Source organism: Eleutherodactylus coqui, chromosome 11, assembly GCF_035609145.1.
Source record: "Eleutherodactylus coqui strain aEleCoq1 chromosome 11, aEleCoq1.hap1, whole genome shotgun sequence".
Taxonomy (NCBI): Eukaryota; Metazoa; Chordata; class Amphibia; order Anura; family Eleutherodactylidae; genus Eleutherodactylus; species Eleutherodactylus coqui.
The window spans coordinates 76,005,326-76,023,474 of NC_089847.1; the positions used below are offsets into that span (position 1 = coordinate 76,005,326).

Below are 18,149 nucleotides of genomic sequence, written 5' to 3' on the forward strand. Positions count from 1 at the left end.
AATGAAAGTGACTCGAACACCGCGTGGTGCTCGTCTCGAGTAACAAGCATCACGAGTAGCCTAATACTCGAACGAGTATCAAGCTCGGACGAGTACGCTCGCTCATTTCTACTAGTTATACATTAATTTTTACATTTGAGAATGAATATACAACCTTAATTCCAAAAATGTTGGGTCACTGTCTAAGGGCTCAGTCAGACAAGCGTTTTGTGTTGCGCATGTTTTTCGCGTTTGCAATTCGCATCTATTAGAACCAATACTTTTCAATGGCAGCAGTCAAATATCCAATTTTTGCCTGCGCAAAAATTCGTACCAGTAAAAGATAGGACAGTGAATTGCAAAACGCAAGTAACTGCAGCATCAGGCTTCTTTGCATGTGGTCAATGGGGCTGCAGCCCCAATGACAACATAGAGAAGATCGGGATCCTCTGCCACAGTAGTGACTGCTGTGACCGAGGATTTATTCATCTCCACGGGGAGTCTCATCACTGAACACTGACAGCACTGTCAGTGTTCAGTGACAAGGGGACTCCTTGCGAGGATGAAGAATTCCCCTGCCACAGCTTTGGACAGGAGTGCGATGTTCTCCCATTGCTTTCAATGGGGCCAGCGCTTCTGCAGCCCCATTGAAAACAATGGGCTGTTGGCAACCCCTGCAGTGATTTTCAGGGAAGGCCCTTAAATATAAGCCCTTCCCAGAAATTCATCCCTAGAATGAAAATATATAGATATACACACCGCTCCGCCACTACCAGGCTCAGGCGCGTCTAGCTGATTGTCCTCCTGAAATACTCTGAAGTTCTTTCAGCAGGCAAGGATTTAAAAAATTGAATGAATGGCTGAGCCTGCTGAAAACTTCAGAGCAGTTCAGGAGGACAAGCGGCTAGACGCGCCAGAGCCCCAGCAGCGAGGCCGCAGCGAGGCCACACCCCACCCCCCCACCCCCCCCCCACCCCACCCCCCCACCCTTTTGCGCTTGAATTGAATAATCACGTTGGGACCCATTAACTTTTCCTATTTATGACATAATCAATGCTCGTGCCAAATTTCAAGTTTCTATGACATTGGGAAGTGAGAAAATTAGATTCCGTACATAAAATTTGGACGCTAATTCTTTTGTGCTTAGAATTGAATAATCGAGTTGGGACCCATTAGCTTTTCCTATTTATGACATAATCAATGCCCGTGCCAAATTTCATGTTTCTACGACATCGGGAAGTGAGAGAATTAGTGGCAATGATGGAAATCGAACGATCTATGTGGGGGGGGGCGTATCTGTCAACAACGCTCGCATGCCATTTATCATAGGATAGATGTACTATGCCAGTAATCTTCCCAGGAGTGTACTCAACAACTTTCTAAAGTTTCATGGCGATTGGATGAATGGTGTAGTAGCGCATAAAGGACAGACACAGACACACACACACGCATACATTCAATTATATATATTACATTGATTATCTTTTCTGTAAAGCCTTCTCAGTTTTTGACATTACCCTATGAGTCTCACTCATATTTATTGACTTCGAATTGACTACGTGACATACATTTTACTTCTACACGGAGACATTGTTTGATCCATCAGATAAGTAACTACCATTTTAATGAATTTACTGTTAACATTACTATATTATTGCTGATACAATTTTTATTTGGGATTATATGAGTCTGATTACTTTAACTATTTTGACTATCTCCTGATTATCTTGTTTTCTTCCTACTTTTTCTTCTGATTTTCTCCATTGTATTTATCAACACTTTTAAACTTATATATTTTTTATGCACTGTAGCATGTCTTGCCCCAGCAATTACTGAAGAGGTTTTTTGCTTGAAATGCATTTGTTCTGGTTTTACTCCTCATATAATCTTTATCTCATCACCATTTTTGGAGTGGGGCCTTGAGCCATTTTTCTCACTCCCACTGTATACTTCTTGACCTGTCTTGTACAGGTACACGTTTAGCCGGTAGCACCTCCCACATACACTTGTACCACTATTCACAACGCACTATATACATTCACCCATGGAGTAACTCCACCACTTTACTTTCACAGACTAGAGATAGCAGGTAACACTGTTCCAACATGGTTTCTGAAATATCTAGGCATAGAAACCTTTCTTAACAAGGGTAAATACAAAAAAATGTTTAGAATTATCGTCTGGATGTAAAGGCCCATTTAGACAGGTTCTTATCAGCGCTGAGTTCTTAGCAGGATACCACCTAATGGCATTCTTTCAGCTGGTATCCCACATGGAGCTGTCAGCGATAACTCCAAGAACAAATCAGCTCCTGCTGTTCTCAGGGCTATCAGCTCAGCAGGATACCAACTGACAGCTCGGAGAACAAAGCAGCTGTTTGCATATATAAAGCAGCTGCTGTTCTCTAAACTGTCATCAATATCCCGCTCTGCCTGCATTTAACTCTTAAGTAGCTAATTAGCCAATTAAGAGTTTATGCAAAAATGATCGCTCAAAACTCTCACTTAAACTGTCATTTGAGCCAATTTTTTTTTTTAAAGTGATCATCTTTCATTGTAAATGGGCCTTAACACTAAACAGTATTTTTCTTAGGACAACCCCTTCATATACTGGTGCGACTGGGATGAATTTAACCTGGGCCATGTCATCCTCAGGGTGCGGGCAGACGAGCATAGGCGTATTTACGTTCGCACGAGCGCAACGTATAATCGCCCGAGCGTTCGTTTTTCACCGATCACGACCAGAGCTAGAAAGCGTATTTTCGTTTGTTCCTACTTTGCAAACGGTCTTTTCGGCGATCGAATATGCGTTGGCGCGTATTTCGGTCGCATATGTTCCGTTTTTTTTCGAATTGCCGTTTTTACGCGCCGGAAAATCGCCCATGTGAACGAATACATTCGAAACCATTGCCTCAGATGGTCATGTATATACGTTTGGTCGCAAAAACGCGCCGTTTATGCGCTCGTCTGCCCGCACCCTCAGACTGTTGAGCTATATTTGGTGGCTTATAATGAACTACCATTAGTAGTTTATTACTATTGCCTGCTCCACACTGTCACAGCTGTCCCCAAGGTCATCATTAAGTACAGGTCTTACATTGGCTTTTATAAAAAGACAAACCCCTGCCCTTTTTTCTTTCTATCCTTTCTGAACACAGTGTAGGTCGTGACATTTGTTACCCAGTTGTGACTCTCAGCCAGGTTTCAGTTATGCACTTAACATTATAATTGTCTATTGTAAGAATTCTTGCATTTGCCACCAAACCTCTAATATTATCAACACAATTACTTTTCTTAGGTACTTTTATTCCCAAACACCTTCCTACCCAGGGGTCTAACTAAAGGCTCAGAGGCCTGGTGCAAAAGTTCAGCTAAGCCCCCCCTTCTTACCTGTACCCATACATATACCCAAACCATGCTGCATATAGCTGAAAAACAAATTTACATACATGATGTAGCCCCTTGGTATAAGCTTTCCAAACATGACTTATTTCTTGGTCTACATGAAAATGTGTTTGTAGCCCCTTAGGTTGTTTTCATATTTTTTGTTAACAAAAATTTAAAAAAACACATTAAAAATTGCATGCGGTATCCAATAACATGCATTTTTAAGAAACTGCATACACTATTAAAAACCGCATGTGGATTAAAACAATACATGCCAGCTTTTTAAAATCGCATACAGGTCTTGTATGCGTTTAATGTTTGCATGTAAAGTGTGCCATTAACAGGTTATATCCTTAAATAAATAGATGTTTAATAGAGATGAGCAAGCACCAAAATGCTCGGGTGCTCGTTACTCGAGACGAAATTTTCGCGATGCTCGAGGGTTCGTTTCGAGTAACGAACCCCATTGAAGTCAATGGGCGACTCGAGCATTTTTGTATATCGCCGATGCTCGCTAAGGTTTCCATTTGTGAAAATCTGGGCAATTCAAGAAAGTGATGGGAACGACACAGCAACGGATAGGGCAGGCGAGGGGCTACATGTTGGGCTGCATCTCAAGTTCCCAGGTCCCACTATTAAGCCACAATAGCGGCAAGAGTGCCCCCCCCTCCCAACAATTTTTACTTCTGAAAAACCCTCATTAGCAATGCATACCTTAACTAAGCACCACACTACCTCCAACAAAGCACAATCACTGCCTGCATGACACTCCGCTGCCACTTCTCCTGGGTTACATGCTGCCCAACCGCCCCCCCCCCCCTGCACGACCCAGTGTCCACAGCGCACACCAAACTGTCCCTGCGCAGCCTTCAGCTGCCCTCATGCCACGCCACACTCATGTCTATTTATAAGTGCGTCTGCCATGAGGAGGAACCGCAGGCACACACTGCAGAGGGTTGGCACGGCCCGGCAGCGACCCTCTTTAAAAGGGGCGGGGCGATAGCCCATAATGCTGTACAGAAGCAATGAGAAATCCAATCCTGTGCCACCTCCATCAGGAGCTGCACACGTGGGCATAGCAATGGGGAACCCATGTGCCACACACTATTCATTCTGTCAAGGTGTCTGCATGCCCCAGTCAGACCGGGGTTTTTTATAAATAGTCACAGGCAGGTACAACTCCGCAATGGGAATTCCGTGTGCACCCACAGCATGGGTGGCTCCCTGGAACCCACCGGCTGTACATAAATAAATCCCATTGCATTGCCCCTCACAGCTGAGGTAACGTCAGGTTTAATGCAGGTGGGCTTCAGCCCACACTGCATGCCCCAGTCAGACTGGGGTTCTTTAGAAGTGGACACATGCAGTTACAACTCCGTGTGGACCGACAGCATGGGTGGGTCCCAGGAAGCCACCGGCGGTACATAAATATATCCCATTGCAGTGCCCAGCACAGCTGAGGTAACGTCAGGTTTAATGCAGGTGGTCTTCGGCCCACAGTGCATGCCCCAGTCTGACCGGGGTTTTTAATACATAGACACTGGCAGGTACAAATCCCTAATGTGAAGTCCCTGTGGACCCACAGCATGGGTGGCTCCCTGGAACCCACCGGCGGTACATAAATAAATCCCATTGCAGTGCCCATCACAGCTGAGGTAACGTCAGCTTTAATGCAGGTGGTCTTCGGCCCACACTGCATGCCCCAGTCAGACTGGGGTTCTTTAGAAGTGGACACATGCAGTTACAACTCCGTGTGGACCGACAGCATGGGTGGGTCCCAGGAAGCCACCGGCGGTACATAAATATATCCCATTGCATTGCCCATCACAGCTGAGGTAACGTCAGGTTTAATGCAGGTGGGCTTCAGCCCACACTGCATTCCCCAGTCAGACTGGGGTTCTTTAGAAGTGGACACATGCAGTTACAACTCCGTGTGGACCGACAGCATGGGTGGGTCCCAGGAAGCCATCGGCTGTACATAAATATATCCCATTGCATTGCCCATCACAGCTGAGGTAACGTCCGATTAAATGCAGGTGGTCCTCGGCCCACACTGCATTCCCCAGTCAGACTGGGGTTCTTTAGAAGTGGACACATGCAGTTACAACTCCGTGTGGACCGACAGCATGGGTGGGTCCCAGGGAGCCACCGGCGGTACATAAATATATCCCATTGCATTGCCCATCACAGCTGAGATAACGCCAGGTTTAATGCAGGTGGTCTTCGGCCCACACTGCATGCCCCAGTCAGACTGGGGTTCTTTGGAAGTGGACACATGCAGTTACAAGTCCGTGTGGACCGACAGCATGGGTGGCTCCCTGGAACCCACCGGCGGTACATAAATATATCCCATTGCAGTGCCCAGCGTGGTGAGGTAACGTCAGCTTTAATGCAGGTGGGCTAAAAATTACTAGGATTACAATGTAGGCGAGGGCCCAAAAAAATTGGTGTACCAACAGTACAAATGTACTTCAGAAAAATTGCCCATGCCCAACCAAGAGGGCAGGTGAAACCCATTAATCGCTTTGGTTAATGTGGCTTAATTTGTAACTAAGCCTGTAGGCGGCCCAGTTAAAATAAAAATTGGTTCAGGTGCAAGTTTCAACGCTTTATTGAACTGAGAATTGAAACGTATAAACATTGTTTACAAAAGTTATATGACTGAGCCTTGTGGTCCTCAGAAAAATTGCCCGTTCGGCGTGATTACGTGAGGTTTCAGGAGGAAGAGGATGAATATAATACACAGATTGATGAAGCTAAAAGGTCCCCGTTTTTTATGGTGATAGAGAATGATGCTTCCATCCGCGGGTGCAGCCTACGTATTGTTTAGGTACCGCTGCTGTCCGCTGGTGGAGAAGAGAAGTCTGGGGAAATCCAGGCTTTGTTCATCTTTATGAATGTAAGCCTGTCGGCACTATCGGTTGACAGGCGGGTACGCTTATCCGTGATGACTTCCCCCAGCCGCACTAAACACCCTCTCTGACAAGACGCTAGCCGCAGGACAAGCAAGCACCTCCAGGGCATACAGCGCGAGTTCAGGCCACGTGTCCAGCTTCGACACCCAGTAGTTGTAGGAGGCAGAGGCGTCACGGAGGACGGTCGTGCGATCGGCTACGTACTCCCTCACCATCCTTTTACAGTGCTCCCGCCGACCCAGCCTTGACTGGGGAGCGGTGACACAGTCTTGCTGGGGAGCCATAAAGCTGTCAAAGGCCTTGGACAGTGTTCCCCTGCCTGTGCTGTACATGCTGCCTGATCTCTGCGCCTCCCCTGCTACCTGGCCCTCGGAACTGCGTCTTCTGCCACTAGCGCTGTCGGATGGGAATTTTACCATCAGTTTGTCCGCCAGGGTCCTGTGGTATAGCATCACTCTCGAACCCCTTTCCTCTTCGGGTATGAGAGTGGAAAGGTTCTCCTTATACCGTGGGTCGAGCAATGTGTACACCCAGTAATCTGTAGTGGCCAGAATGCGTGTAACGCGAGGGTCACGAGAAAGGCTTCCTAACATGAAGTCCGCCATGTGTGCCAGGGTACCTGTACGCAACACATGGCTGTCCTCACAAGGAAGATCACTTTCAGGATCCTCCTCCTCCTCCTCCTCCTCAGGCCATACACGCTGAAAGGATGACAGGCAAGCAGCATGGGTAACCTCAGCAGTGGGCCAAGCTGTCTCTTCCCCCTCCTCCTCATGCTCCTCCACCTCCTCCTCCTCCTCCTCCTCAACCCCCTGAGATATAGACAGGAGGGTGCTCTGACTATCCAGCGGCATACTGTCTTCCCCCGCCTCCGTTTCCGAGCGCAAAGCGTCTGCCTTTATGCTTTGCAGGGAACTTCTCAAGAGGCATAGCAGAGGAATGGTGACGCTAATGATTGCAGCATCGCCGCTCACCATCTGGGTAGACGCCTCAAAGTTTCCAAGGACCTGGCAGATGTCTGCCAACCAGGCCCACTCTTCTGTAAAGAATTGAGGAGGCTGACTCCCACTACGCCGCCCATGTTGGAGTTGGTATTACACTATAGCTCTACGCTGCTCATAGAGCCTGGGCAACATGTGGAGCGTAGAGTTCCACTGTGTGGGCACGTCGCACAGCAGTCGGTGCACTGGCAGATTAAACCGATGTTGCAGGGTGGCAGCGTCCGTGTTGGACTTGCGGAAATCGCCGAGCCGGCGCACCTTTCCGAGCAGGTCTGACAAGCGTGGGTAGCTTTTCAGAAAGTGCTGAACCACCAAATTAAAGACGTGGGCAGGAGGCTGACTCCCACTGCGCCGCCCATGTTGGAGTTGGTATTCGACTATAGCTCTACGCTGTTCATAGAGCCTGGCCAACATGTGGAGCGTAGAGTTCCACTGTGTGGGCACGTCGCACAGCAGTCGGTGCACTGGCAGCTTAAAGTGATGTTGCAGGGTGCGCAGGGTGGCAGCGTCCGTGTGGGACTTGCGGAAATGTGCGCAGAGCCGGCGCGCCTTTACGAGCAGGTCTGACAAGCGTGGGTAGCTTTTCAGAAAGCGCTGAACCACCAAATTAAAGACGTGGGCCAGGCATGGCACGTGCGTGAGGCTGCCGAGCTGCAGAGCCGCCACCAGGTTACGGCCGTTGTCACACACGACCATGCCCGGTTGGAGGCTCAGCGGCGCCAGCCAGCGGTCGGTCTGCTGTGTCAGACCCTGCAGCAGTTCGTGGGCCGTGTGCCTCTTCTCTCCTAAGCTGAGTAGTTTCAGCACGGCCTGCTGATGCTTGGCCACCGCTGTGCTGCCACGCCGCGTGACACCGACTGCTGGCGACGTGCTGCTGCTGACACATCTTGATTGCGAGACAGAGGTTGCGTAGGAGGAGGAGGAGGAAGAGGGTGGTTTAGTGGAACTAGCATACACCGCCGCAGATACCAGCACCGAGCTGGGGCCCGCAATTCTGGGGGTGGGTAGGACGTGAGCGGTCCCAGGCTCTGACTCGGTCCCAGCCTCCACTAAATTCACCCAATGTGCCGTCAGGGAGATGTAGTGGCCCTGCCCGCCTGTGCTTGTCCACGTGGCTGGTGTTAAGTGGACCTTGGCAGTAACCGCGTTGGTGAGGGCGCGTACAATGTTGCGGGAGACGTGGTCGTGCAGGGCTGGGACGGCACATCGGGAAAAGTGGTGGCGATTTGGAACCGAATAGCGCGGGGCCGCCACCGCCATCATGTTTTTGAAAGCCTCCGTTTCCACAAGCCTATACGGCAGCATCTCCAGGCTGATCAATTTGGCTATGTGCACGTTTAACGCTTGAGTGTGCGGGTGCGTGGCAGCGTACTTGCGCTTGCGCTCAAACACTTGCGCTAGCGACGGCTGGACGGTGCGCTGAAAGACATTGGTGGATGGGGCCGAGGACAGCGGAGGTGAGGGTGTGGGTGCAGGCCGGGAGACAGTCGTGTCTGTGTCCTGACAGGGGGGTTGGATCTCAGTGGCAGGTTGGGGCACAGGGGGAGAGGCAGTGGTGCAAACCGGAGGCGGTGAACGGCCTTCGTTCCAACCTTGTGGGGTGCTTGGCCATCATATGCCTGCGCATGCTGGTGGTGGTGAGGCTGGTGGTGGTGGCTCCCCGGCTGATCTTGGCGCGACAAAGGTTGCACACCACTGTTCGTCGGTCGTCTGCACTCTCAGTGAAAAACTGCCAGACCTTTGAGCACCTCGGCCTCTGCAGGGTGGCATGGCGCGAGGGGGCGCTTTGGGAAACAGTTGGTGGGTTATTCGGTCTGGCCCTGCCTCTACCTCTGGCCACCGCACTGCCTCTTCCAACCTGCCCTGCTGCTGCACTTGCCTCCCCCTCTGAAGACCTGTCCTCAGTAGGCTTAGCAAACCAGGTGGGGTCAGTCACCTCATCGTCCTGCTGCTCTTCCTCCGAATCCTCTGTGCGCTCCTCCCTCGGACTTACTCCAATTACTACTACCTGAGTGATAGACAACTGTGTCTCATCGTCGTCGTCCTCCTCACCCACTGAAAGCTCTTGAGACAGTTGTCGGAAGTCCCCAGCCTCATTCCCCAGACCCCGGGAACTTTCCAAAGGTTGGGCATCGGTCACGACAAACTCTTCCGGTGGGATAGGAACCATTGCTGCCCATTCTGGGCAGGGGCCCGAGAACAGTTCCTGGGAGTCTGCCTGCTCCTCAGAATGTGTCATTGTAATGGAGTGAGGAGGCTGGGAGGAAGGAGGAGCAGCAGCCAGAGGATTCAGAGTTGCAGCAGTGGACGGCGCAGAACTCTGGGTGGTCGATAGATTGCTGGATGCACTTTCTGCCATCCACGACAGGACCTGCTCACACTGCTCATTTTCTAATAAAGGTCTACCGCGTGGACCCATTAATTGTGAGATTAATCTTGGGACGCCAGAAACGTGCCTCTCTCCTAATCCCGCAGCAGTCGGCTGCGATACACCTGGATCAGAAGCTCGACCTGTGCCCACACCCTGACTTGGGCCTCCGCGTCCTCGCCCGCGTCCTCTAGGCCTACCCCTACCCCTCAGCATGGTGTATTACCAGTAGTGCAGAAACAGAACACTGCAATTAAATGTGCTGATCTCTGTCAGAATGCATCTGTGGCGAGCCGCAGGAGGGGCCGATTTATATACTCAGGTGACACCTGATCTCGCCAGCCACTCACTGCAGGGGCGTGGTATAGGGCTTGAACATCGCAGGGGGAAGTTGTAATGCCTTCCCTGTCTTTCTATTGGCCAGAAAAGCACGCTAACGTCTCAGAGATGAAAGTGAAAGTAACTCGAACATCGCGTGGTGCTCGCCTCGAGTAACGAGCATCTCGAACACGCTAATACTCGAACGAGTATCAAGCTCGGACGAGTACGTTCGCTCATCTCTAATGTTTAACTTATATTAGCTGTACACATATGGGAAAGGGACTTGTTATTTGTATAGCACCAACTTTTTGCAGCACTTTCAGGTAATTTATTTATTACTGCCCAGCAAGCTGGGTACTCATTTTACTGACCTCAGAAGGATGGAAGGCAAGGCTTAACCTTGGACTGTACACCTTCAGGTCGTGAGCGAGAGCTTAGGACTGTATACTGCTGCCTTTATGCTCTGCACCACACGAGGCCCCTATAATTATATACAGGAGATGTTCAACTTATACCAGCTGTACAGATCTAATTATATACAAGAGATATTCTAATCTTGCAGAATTTTTATAATGAGTCATAAAATAGCTGGTATAATATCTAACAAATATACATATGATTACAAGTGGTACATTTCTCAGATACAGCGCATGGTTGACACTCCCCTCCTCTGTCAGCCATGGACGGCCAGACCAATCAAGCGGCTGGTAGTGCTCTGGGGAGTCTGCAGCCTGTAATAGGCTGCCAGCTGCCTCAGGTAATGGCCGTCCCGTCCCTGAGCACTACATGGAGCCGGCCTGTGGTGGTAAGACATCATGGTGGGGCCCTGCAGGCCCCGTCGAGTAAGAGATTTGGGTCTCAATTTTGAACAGTACTACCACTAGTGGTATTCCAGTGTCTCTACCTTCTTGGCTAACTACAGCCCCCACTAAATCCTCACTAACCCCTATTGCAACCCTCTCTGACTGCTGTATAACAACCTTTCTGAGCATCTTGCAGAATTTTTTTTATGATACTCACAAAGCGAGCACAAAAATCAAACATTGAAACCTCAGCGGCTGTGCTGTGTTATATATACTGGGGCACAGAACTACAGATTCTGGCCTCTAGCTCTGTAACACACAGATGCATAACATAATCATCATATAAGATTGTTCAGCATTGAGCAGTGTACAGTACATGTGAATAAACCGCAACAGCTTACTCACCATTAGTTGCTGCACCACGTCTGCTTGTCTCTCCCTCCTCCACCTCTGCTCTAAGGCCTCATGTCCACGGGGAAAATCAGGCCCGCCGCAGATTCTTCATGCAGAATCCCGCAGCAGGTCCCTCCTTTCCCGCGGACATGAGGCCTAAAAAGAATTACTTACCTGTCTGGACGCTGCGTATATTCCCTCTGTCGCGGCCGGATCTTCTTTCTTCGGCCTGGCGGATGTGCTCGACACGCCAGCAGCGTGCTGCGCGCATGCGCTGTGCACTCTATTTTAAATTTTTTTTAACTCCTGCTCTCCTGTGCCGGAGAGCAGAAATTCAGCTGCGGGTGTGCCTTCAATAGAAGCCTGTGGGAGCCGTCCACGCGGGAGACACGCACTAAAATAGAGCATGCTGCGGGTGTTTTCCCGCACACGCAATCCGCGCCTCAGGGGAAAATGACAACTGCAGGTATTTAATTACCTGCCGGTGTCCAATGCATCCCTATGGGGCGCGCATCAAGCTGCGGGTGAAACTCTGCGGATTTTAAATGTTATTTTAGCTGTGGACATGAGGCCTTAGGTCTGCATCTCCTGTTACTGACTGAGAGTGGGTTCACACGAGCGTGTTTTGGTGCGTACTTAGGTCCGTACATAGGTCCGCACTTAGGTACGAGCAAAAACACGCTTGAACACAGCTGCGTGCTTGTTGTCAATGGAGCCGTGGCTGCTGCCGGCGGCTCCATTGAAAACAATGCTCTGCTGGCCCCCTGCATTCTTTTTCAGGGAAGGGCTTATATATATAAGCCCTTCCCTGAAAAAGAAACATTTTAGTGCAAAACAACAACAACAACAAAAATTACCCCTCCGCCACTGCTGCGACCCCCGCAGGCATGAAGAACACATCTTCGCATGTGGCAGATGTTTCCTTCACCCCCGCTAGTTAAAAAAATTCCCTGCTGCTACATCTGCCACATCTGTGGCAGATGCAGCAAAGGGAATTCTTCAATTCTCCACCGCAGCTGTCACACATGACAGCTGCGGTAGAGAATTCTGCTGCCGGCATCCCGTCTATGGCTTTTCAGGGAAGGGCTTCATAAGCCCTTCCCTGAAAAGCCATTTAAAATAGTGCAAAAAAACCCCCAAAAAACAATACTCGCCTCCCTTCAGCTGCCGGGGCTCAGCCGCGACTTCTGGCGCTGTCCCCGGCTCTGTAGTTCTGAGCTATTAGCAGCTGGGGATTTAAAATCCCCACCTGCTGATAGCTTTGATTGTGATAAGCTGAAGTGCGGGGACAGCGGCAGAAGTCATGTTGAGCCCTGGCAGCTGTCAGTGGCTTTGCAGGGAAGGGCTTCATAAGCCCTTCCCTGAAAAGCCAATTAAAAGTAGTGTAAAACAAAAAAAATTACTTACCTGTCTGCCGCTGCTGTGTTCCCCGCAGAGGAATTCTTTAATTCTGTACCGCAGCTGTCACACATGTCAGCTGCAGTAGAGGATTCTGCTGCCGACAATTGATTTCAGGGAAGGGCTTTGAATATAAGCCCTTCCCTGAAAATCAAGTAAAAGTGGTTTAAAAAAAACAGATACCCACCTCCCTTCAGCTGCTGGGGCACGGCCGCATATTCTCCTGCTGTCCCCTGCACTGTGTTGCTGATCTATCAGCAGCCGGGGATTTAAAATCCCTGCCTGCTGAAAGAGCTGAATGTGATTGGCTGAGGTGCTCAGCCAATTACAGGCAGCTCTCACCTGTCATTCATTCGGGGAGAGCTGCCTGTGATTGGCTGAGCACCTCAGCCAATCACATTCAGCTCTTTCAGCAGGCGGGGATTTAAAATCCCTGCCTGCTGATAGAGAAGCACCACAGTGCAGGGGACAGCAGGAGAAGACACGGCTGAGCCTCGGCAGCTGAAGAGAGGTGAGTATCTATTTTTTTTGGTTTTTAAATCACTTTTACTTGATTTTCAGGGAAGGGCTTATATGTAAAGCTCTTCCCTGAAAAACAATTCAGGTATGTCAGCAGACCATTGTCTTCAATGGAGCCGCTGGCAGCAGCAGCGGCTCCATTGAAGTGAATGGCTGTTTGTTGTTTGTTTTTTTTACACCAAAATTTTTCTTTTTCAGGGAAGAGCCTATATGTTAAGCTCTTCCCTGAAAAACAATTCAGTGGTGCCAGCAGACCATTGTCTTCAATGGAGCCGCCGGCAGCAGCAGCGGCTCCACTGAAGAGAATGCCTGCATTTTTTTTTTTTAACACTAAAATCTTTCTTTTTCAGGGAAGGGCTTATATGTAAATCCCTTCCCTGAAAAAGAATGCAGGAAGCCGGCAGACCATTGTTTTCAATTAAGCCGTCGGCAGCAGCCGCGGCTGCATTAAAGACAATGCGTGCATTCCCTATGGTGCACACATGTCCTATCTTTGCAGGCACGCACCTGTAAAACACGGACATGTGCACACACCATAGGGAATGCATTGTTGTAAATGCAAGCGAGTTTTTGTCCGTGCGTATGCACGCACCAAAACACGCTCGTGTGAACCCAGCCTTAAGAGCAAGCAGTGGACAGCAAGCTAGGAGGATGGGAGACCCCTAGTGACCAGCACCTTTTAGAGTGATTTTTCAGAACAAAACAAATTTAGGTAAATTGCATAAATAGCAGTTTTGCTAGGTATCACATTGGTTAAATATAAGTACAAGTTGTTTGAAAAGTTAGTGCTTATTTAACATAAGTAATTTGTTTTTATATTTGTCTGAAAAGTTTTTATTTTTTCTAAGCTCCGGTCAGCTGGTGCACAAGTGCTACAAGAGATGATCTTCGATGTCAATTCTGTCAGCTCTTTGGATATATCTGGAAATGGTACGTGTAGAGTATTACTGTATTAGTAGTTAAAAAGTAAAATTATGTAACTTGTTGGATAGAAGAGGGTTTTTATGAACGTAACATAGTTATGAGATGTCCGTATTTGAACCCCTTCATTAAAATGTGTTTCTAAATGATCTTGTGGACAGCTTATAAAGTAAAAATACAATGCTGTATTTACAGATGGCTAAACTGTAAAATGTAATCGGCACAGAAGAGAACAATATTACATTACAGAGGTATTTGGGGAGAATACTTGGTTGGAGAAATGGCAAATGTAGCTATTAGTACTTCAGACGAACAAAAAAAAATAGATCCTTTGTTCTCTAGGGGAAAACAATGCTATCAGCACTCCCCGTGGAGAACTGCTGATAAGGCTGAGTGATGATTTTTAGGTTGGAGTGAATTTAACAATCAGCAGTGCCCGAAAAGTGCTTGATGGGCGCACATTTAGACACGCCGATTAGTGATTTATTTTTTTTTAGCGATCATCTGCTGGCGTAAATGGGTTTTTACTGCATCTCCTGCAGGCTATTCCCACTGTCATCCCTTTATCTTTTTTGCTGTATTCAGCACTGTTTTTGAGCTTTTGTCAGGTCCTTAGCTCAATAGAGCGATCCTTCTCTTGCTCCAAGGATGCTGATGTTTTTGAACTGCCACTCATACTCTGCGTATACCCGTTTCCTTGGCCTCTTCCATAAGGATCAAACTAAGCTGAGGGTCTGCCTTGCTCAAGATATGCCTTTACAGTCTCTATTTACTCCCATGGACCTGAATCTCATCCTATAATACTATCCAAAAAATTCATTCAGTATTCAAAACACACTACAAACTATACACTCTTTACGAACTGGCTTTTTTTGATTGACTTTAAAAGTTCTACATTCTTTGACAATCCCAGTACTCCCAGACTGCTCTCCTGCTGATCGCTTGTCCTTTAACTATTAAGAGCTTAAACATTTCTATTGTAGGGTCAAATGCCAGGCTAACCTCTATCGCTCCATCGCATCTCTTGCATTCTCCCCTACATCACATGCTATAGTAATTATTTATAAATTGCTGATTTCAGCAATTTAAGTGAACGGGAAAGGGAAATAAATAAGCAATTCACAGAGGTGCAGTGGACCTTGATAATTTCACCTAGCTCAGAAAACGTTCATTGTGACTAGGTCCCAAGAGACAAGCTTCAAAACTTGGTCAAGGTGGCATCTGGTCACTACGGCTCTACATGAGCGGTACACTCATATGTGTAATAGTAGGGCTCTGCAAATCCACTTGGTAGAATATACTGCCCTACAGTGACCAAGAACTGGCTGGTTGTCCGGTGTGAGACTTGCACTTGTTAATAAATAAAACGGGGATTGAAGTTTGAGTGCAAAACACTTAGGATACAAAACCTGTAGCAGCAGAGAGTATATTGGGTGTATATGGAGAGGACTGTACCCATATTTAAATATATGAAATGATAAATCCACGCCGCATACCAAGGAAGATATTACAGAGCAATACTTGGGACAAAGCAATACATTGTCTACACCTGACAAATCAGTCATAATTGTACAAATAAATATCGCTTGATAACAACATTGACAACATCTGGTGCTAATAGTGAAAAAGAGGCACGGAATATATGAGCTTTATCACGCATTTTTTAATATAATTGAATTAATAAAGGTTATATTTTAATTATCTAGTGGTTCCCCTCGGTGATATTATATATTAGCGAGATAGAGGGAACTTGCCTGCCACGGTGATTATTCAATATTACAGACTAAAACAATATATACATAAGAAAAAAAGTAACCCAAAACCGCCGCCAACAAAAAACGTCACCATATGCGCCCTGTAAACCAAAACCATACATACTATATATCAAAATGTCCGAAACAAATAGAGGAACCCATTCCCATACTTTTTTAGCAGAACTATACTAAATTTAAAAAAAAACTATAAATGTAAAAAACATTTTTTTAGCATTTTACCCTCAATAAAACGAAAAAACAGAAAAAAGTTAGTGAAAAGGATATCCGAAAAATCGCCCTATATGTCACGGAAAAAAAACACCGTAAAATAATTTTGGTAGCTAAAGGAAACAAAGTAGGGCAGTAAAACCGCCACATAGGTAAAATCTAGAGATGAGCGAACGTACTCGGATAAGCACTACTCGTCCGAGTAATGTGCTTTATCCGAGTATCTCGCCGCTCGTCCTGAAAGATTCGGGGCGCTCCGCTGCTGACAGGTGAGTCGCAGCGGGGAGCGGGGCAGAGCGGGCGGGAGAGAAGGAGAGAAAGATCTCCCTTCCGTTCCTCCCCGCTCTCCCCTGCAGCTCCCCGCTCCGCAGCGCGTCCCAAATCTTTCAGGACGAGCGGGGAGGTACTCGGATAAAGCACATTACTCGGACGAGTAGTGCTTATCCGAGTACGTTCGCTCATCTCTAGTAAAATCCCTAAAAAGTGTCTGGTCCTTAAGGTACACAAAACAGCTTGGTCCTTAAGGGGTTAATGTACAATGATAGACCCCCCTTTTTTGTAGAAGTCCAGGTAGCAGGTATACCCAGTAGTAGATAAGGTTCCATAGATAATTCTTCAGAGGTAGTTTATTTAGTCCATAACATCCAGTAGACAAAAACAGTGATGCAATGTGTTTTGGTGTAACATCGCAAGCGTTCAATCACTGTCTTCTGAATTTTATGGACTAAAGAAATTACCTCTGAATAATGGTCTTTAAAACCTTGTCTACTATTAGGTATACCTGCTACCTGGATTTTTTTGACTCATTTTCTTTTTATCCTGAAATTCTGCATTGGTCTTTTGGATTGTCCATGTTGCTCTCCTGGTTGTGGATGCCATACTGCAGGTGTGGCAGCTAACCTTTTTATTTGCGTTACAGCTGTCCACACCAGGTGAGTCCTTTTTTGATATTAGATCAAATTTCTTTTTTTTTTTTTGTTCCAAGGCACTGCCCTATTTATCTAGTGTAGTTCTAGCATGATTACTGTCCATTATTCAGTATTCTTTTTACAATTTTTGGCGAGGATCTGGTGCCTCTGAGGCTCACTTTTCCCTTTTTTTTCCTCCCTTTTTCTGACTCCCCAACGCTTTATCATCTTCACTTTCTCTCTGTTTTACTCTCCTCACCATCATTACTGTTTATTGGAAACCTTCTTTGGACATTAATTTCTTAGATCTGTTTTCTTGCACTAATTGGACTGTGCACACATATTTAGTTGTTTATATGTAGTCTGAACCTGATACGTGTCAAGGCCTATTTTTACTTTATCTCTGTAGCATAATTGGTTTGTTATAGGCACTCTAGCCCTAGGTAACAGATTAGGGGCTTAATATTCCCTCTTATTACCATTTGTTATGTACATTCTTTCTTATGTCCACTTGTCTTTCTTAAAAACCAATAAAACTTTTGAATGAGAAAAAAAAAAGTAGCTAAACTGCTGTGGATTCAGAGGAGAGGAATTTGTGTTCATTTTTGCTGCACATGGGCCTTTATGGCTCTTTCACACGAGCGTATATCAGCCACCGTTTTCACGGTCGGACGAAAAACAGTATGAACTGTTGGATTGGATTCTAATGCATCAAATCACATCGCCGTATTCCCATGACGTAAAAGTGGCCGGCCAATATAGCATCGGGCGTTTTTACGTTGGGCCCAAAAGATAGTCCTGGAACTATCTTTTGGACCGGAATACGTCAGCTGCTGCATGGGCTCCTATAAGTGCCAATGACAGTGGCCAGAGAAGGGAGGTGGAAGGGAGTTTAGCAGAGTGACTGTTAAACTCCCTCTTCTCTCCTCTCCTCCAACTGATTGCAATGGGAGGGGAAGGAGTCAAGTGCCATCCCACCTCTAATTGCTGGCTGCGGACAAGGGGTGGAAGTTTAGTTCCACCCAACCCACCCCTTTCCCATTGCAAACAGCCAGCGGGATGAGAGCGGAGGTAAGCCGGGAAGGGCCAATGGCATGGCTGCTGTCTGAACCAGCTCACAAATGTTAGATTTGTGCGCCTGTTCGAGAGTTTTTACGCCTCAGATTATAGCGTATGCCAGCCGTGAAAACGGTGGCCAATATACACTCGTGTGAAGGTCTCAATGTGATAGACAAAACTAGTATTTCTTTGTCTA

The 18,149-nt window shown here is 47.3% G+C and overlaps 1 protein-coding gene across 1 annotated transcript in view; it reads left to right on the plus strand.

Annotated features, from left to right (window-relative positions):
* Positions 1 to 18,149, plus strand: part of LOC136581955 (capping protein, Arp2/3 and myosin-I linker protein 3-like) — a 218,027-nt gene that overhangs the window by 121,067 nt on the left and 78,811 nt on the right. The window contains exon 14 of the mRNA XM_066582666.1: positions 13,932 to 14,013. Within this exon, the coding sequence (XP_066438763.1) occupies positions 13,932 to 14,013 (82 nt within the window). The remainder of the gene's footprint in view (positions 1 to 13,931; positions 14,014 to 18,149) is intronic.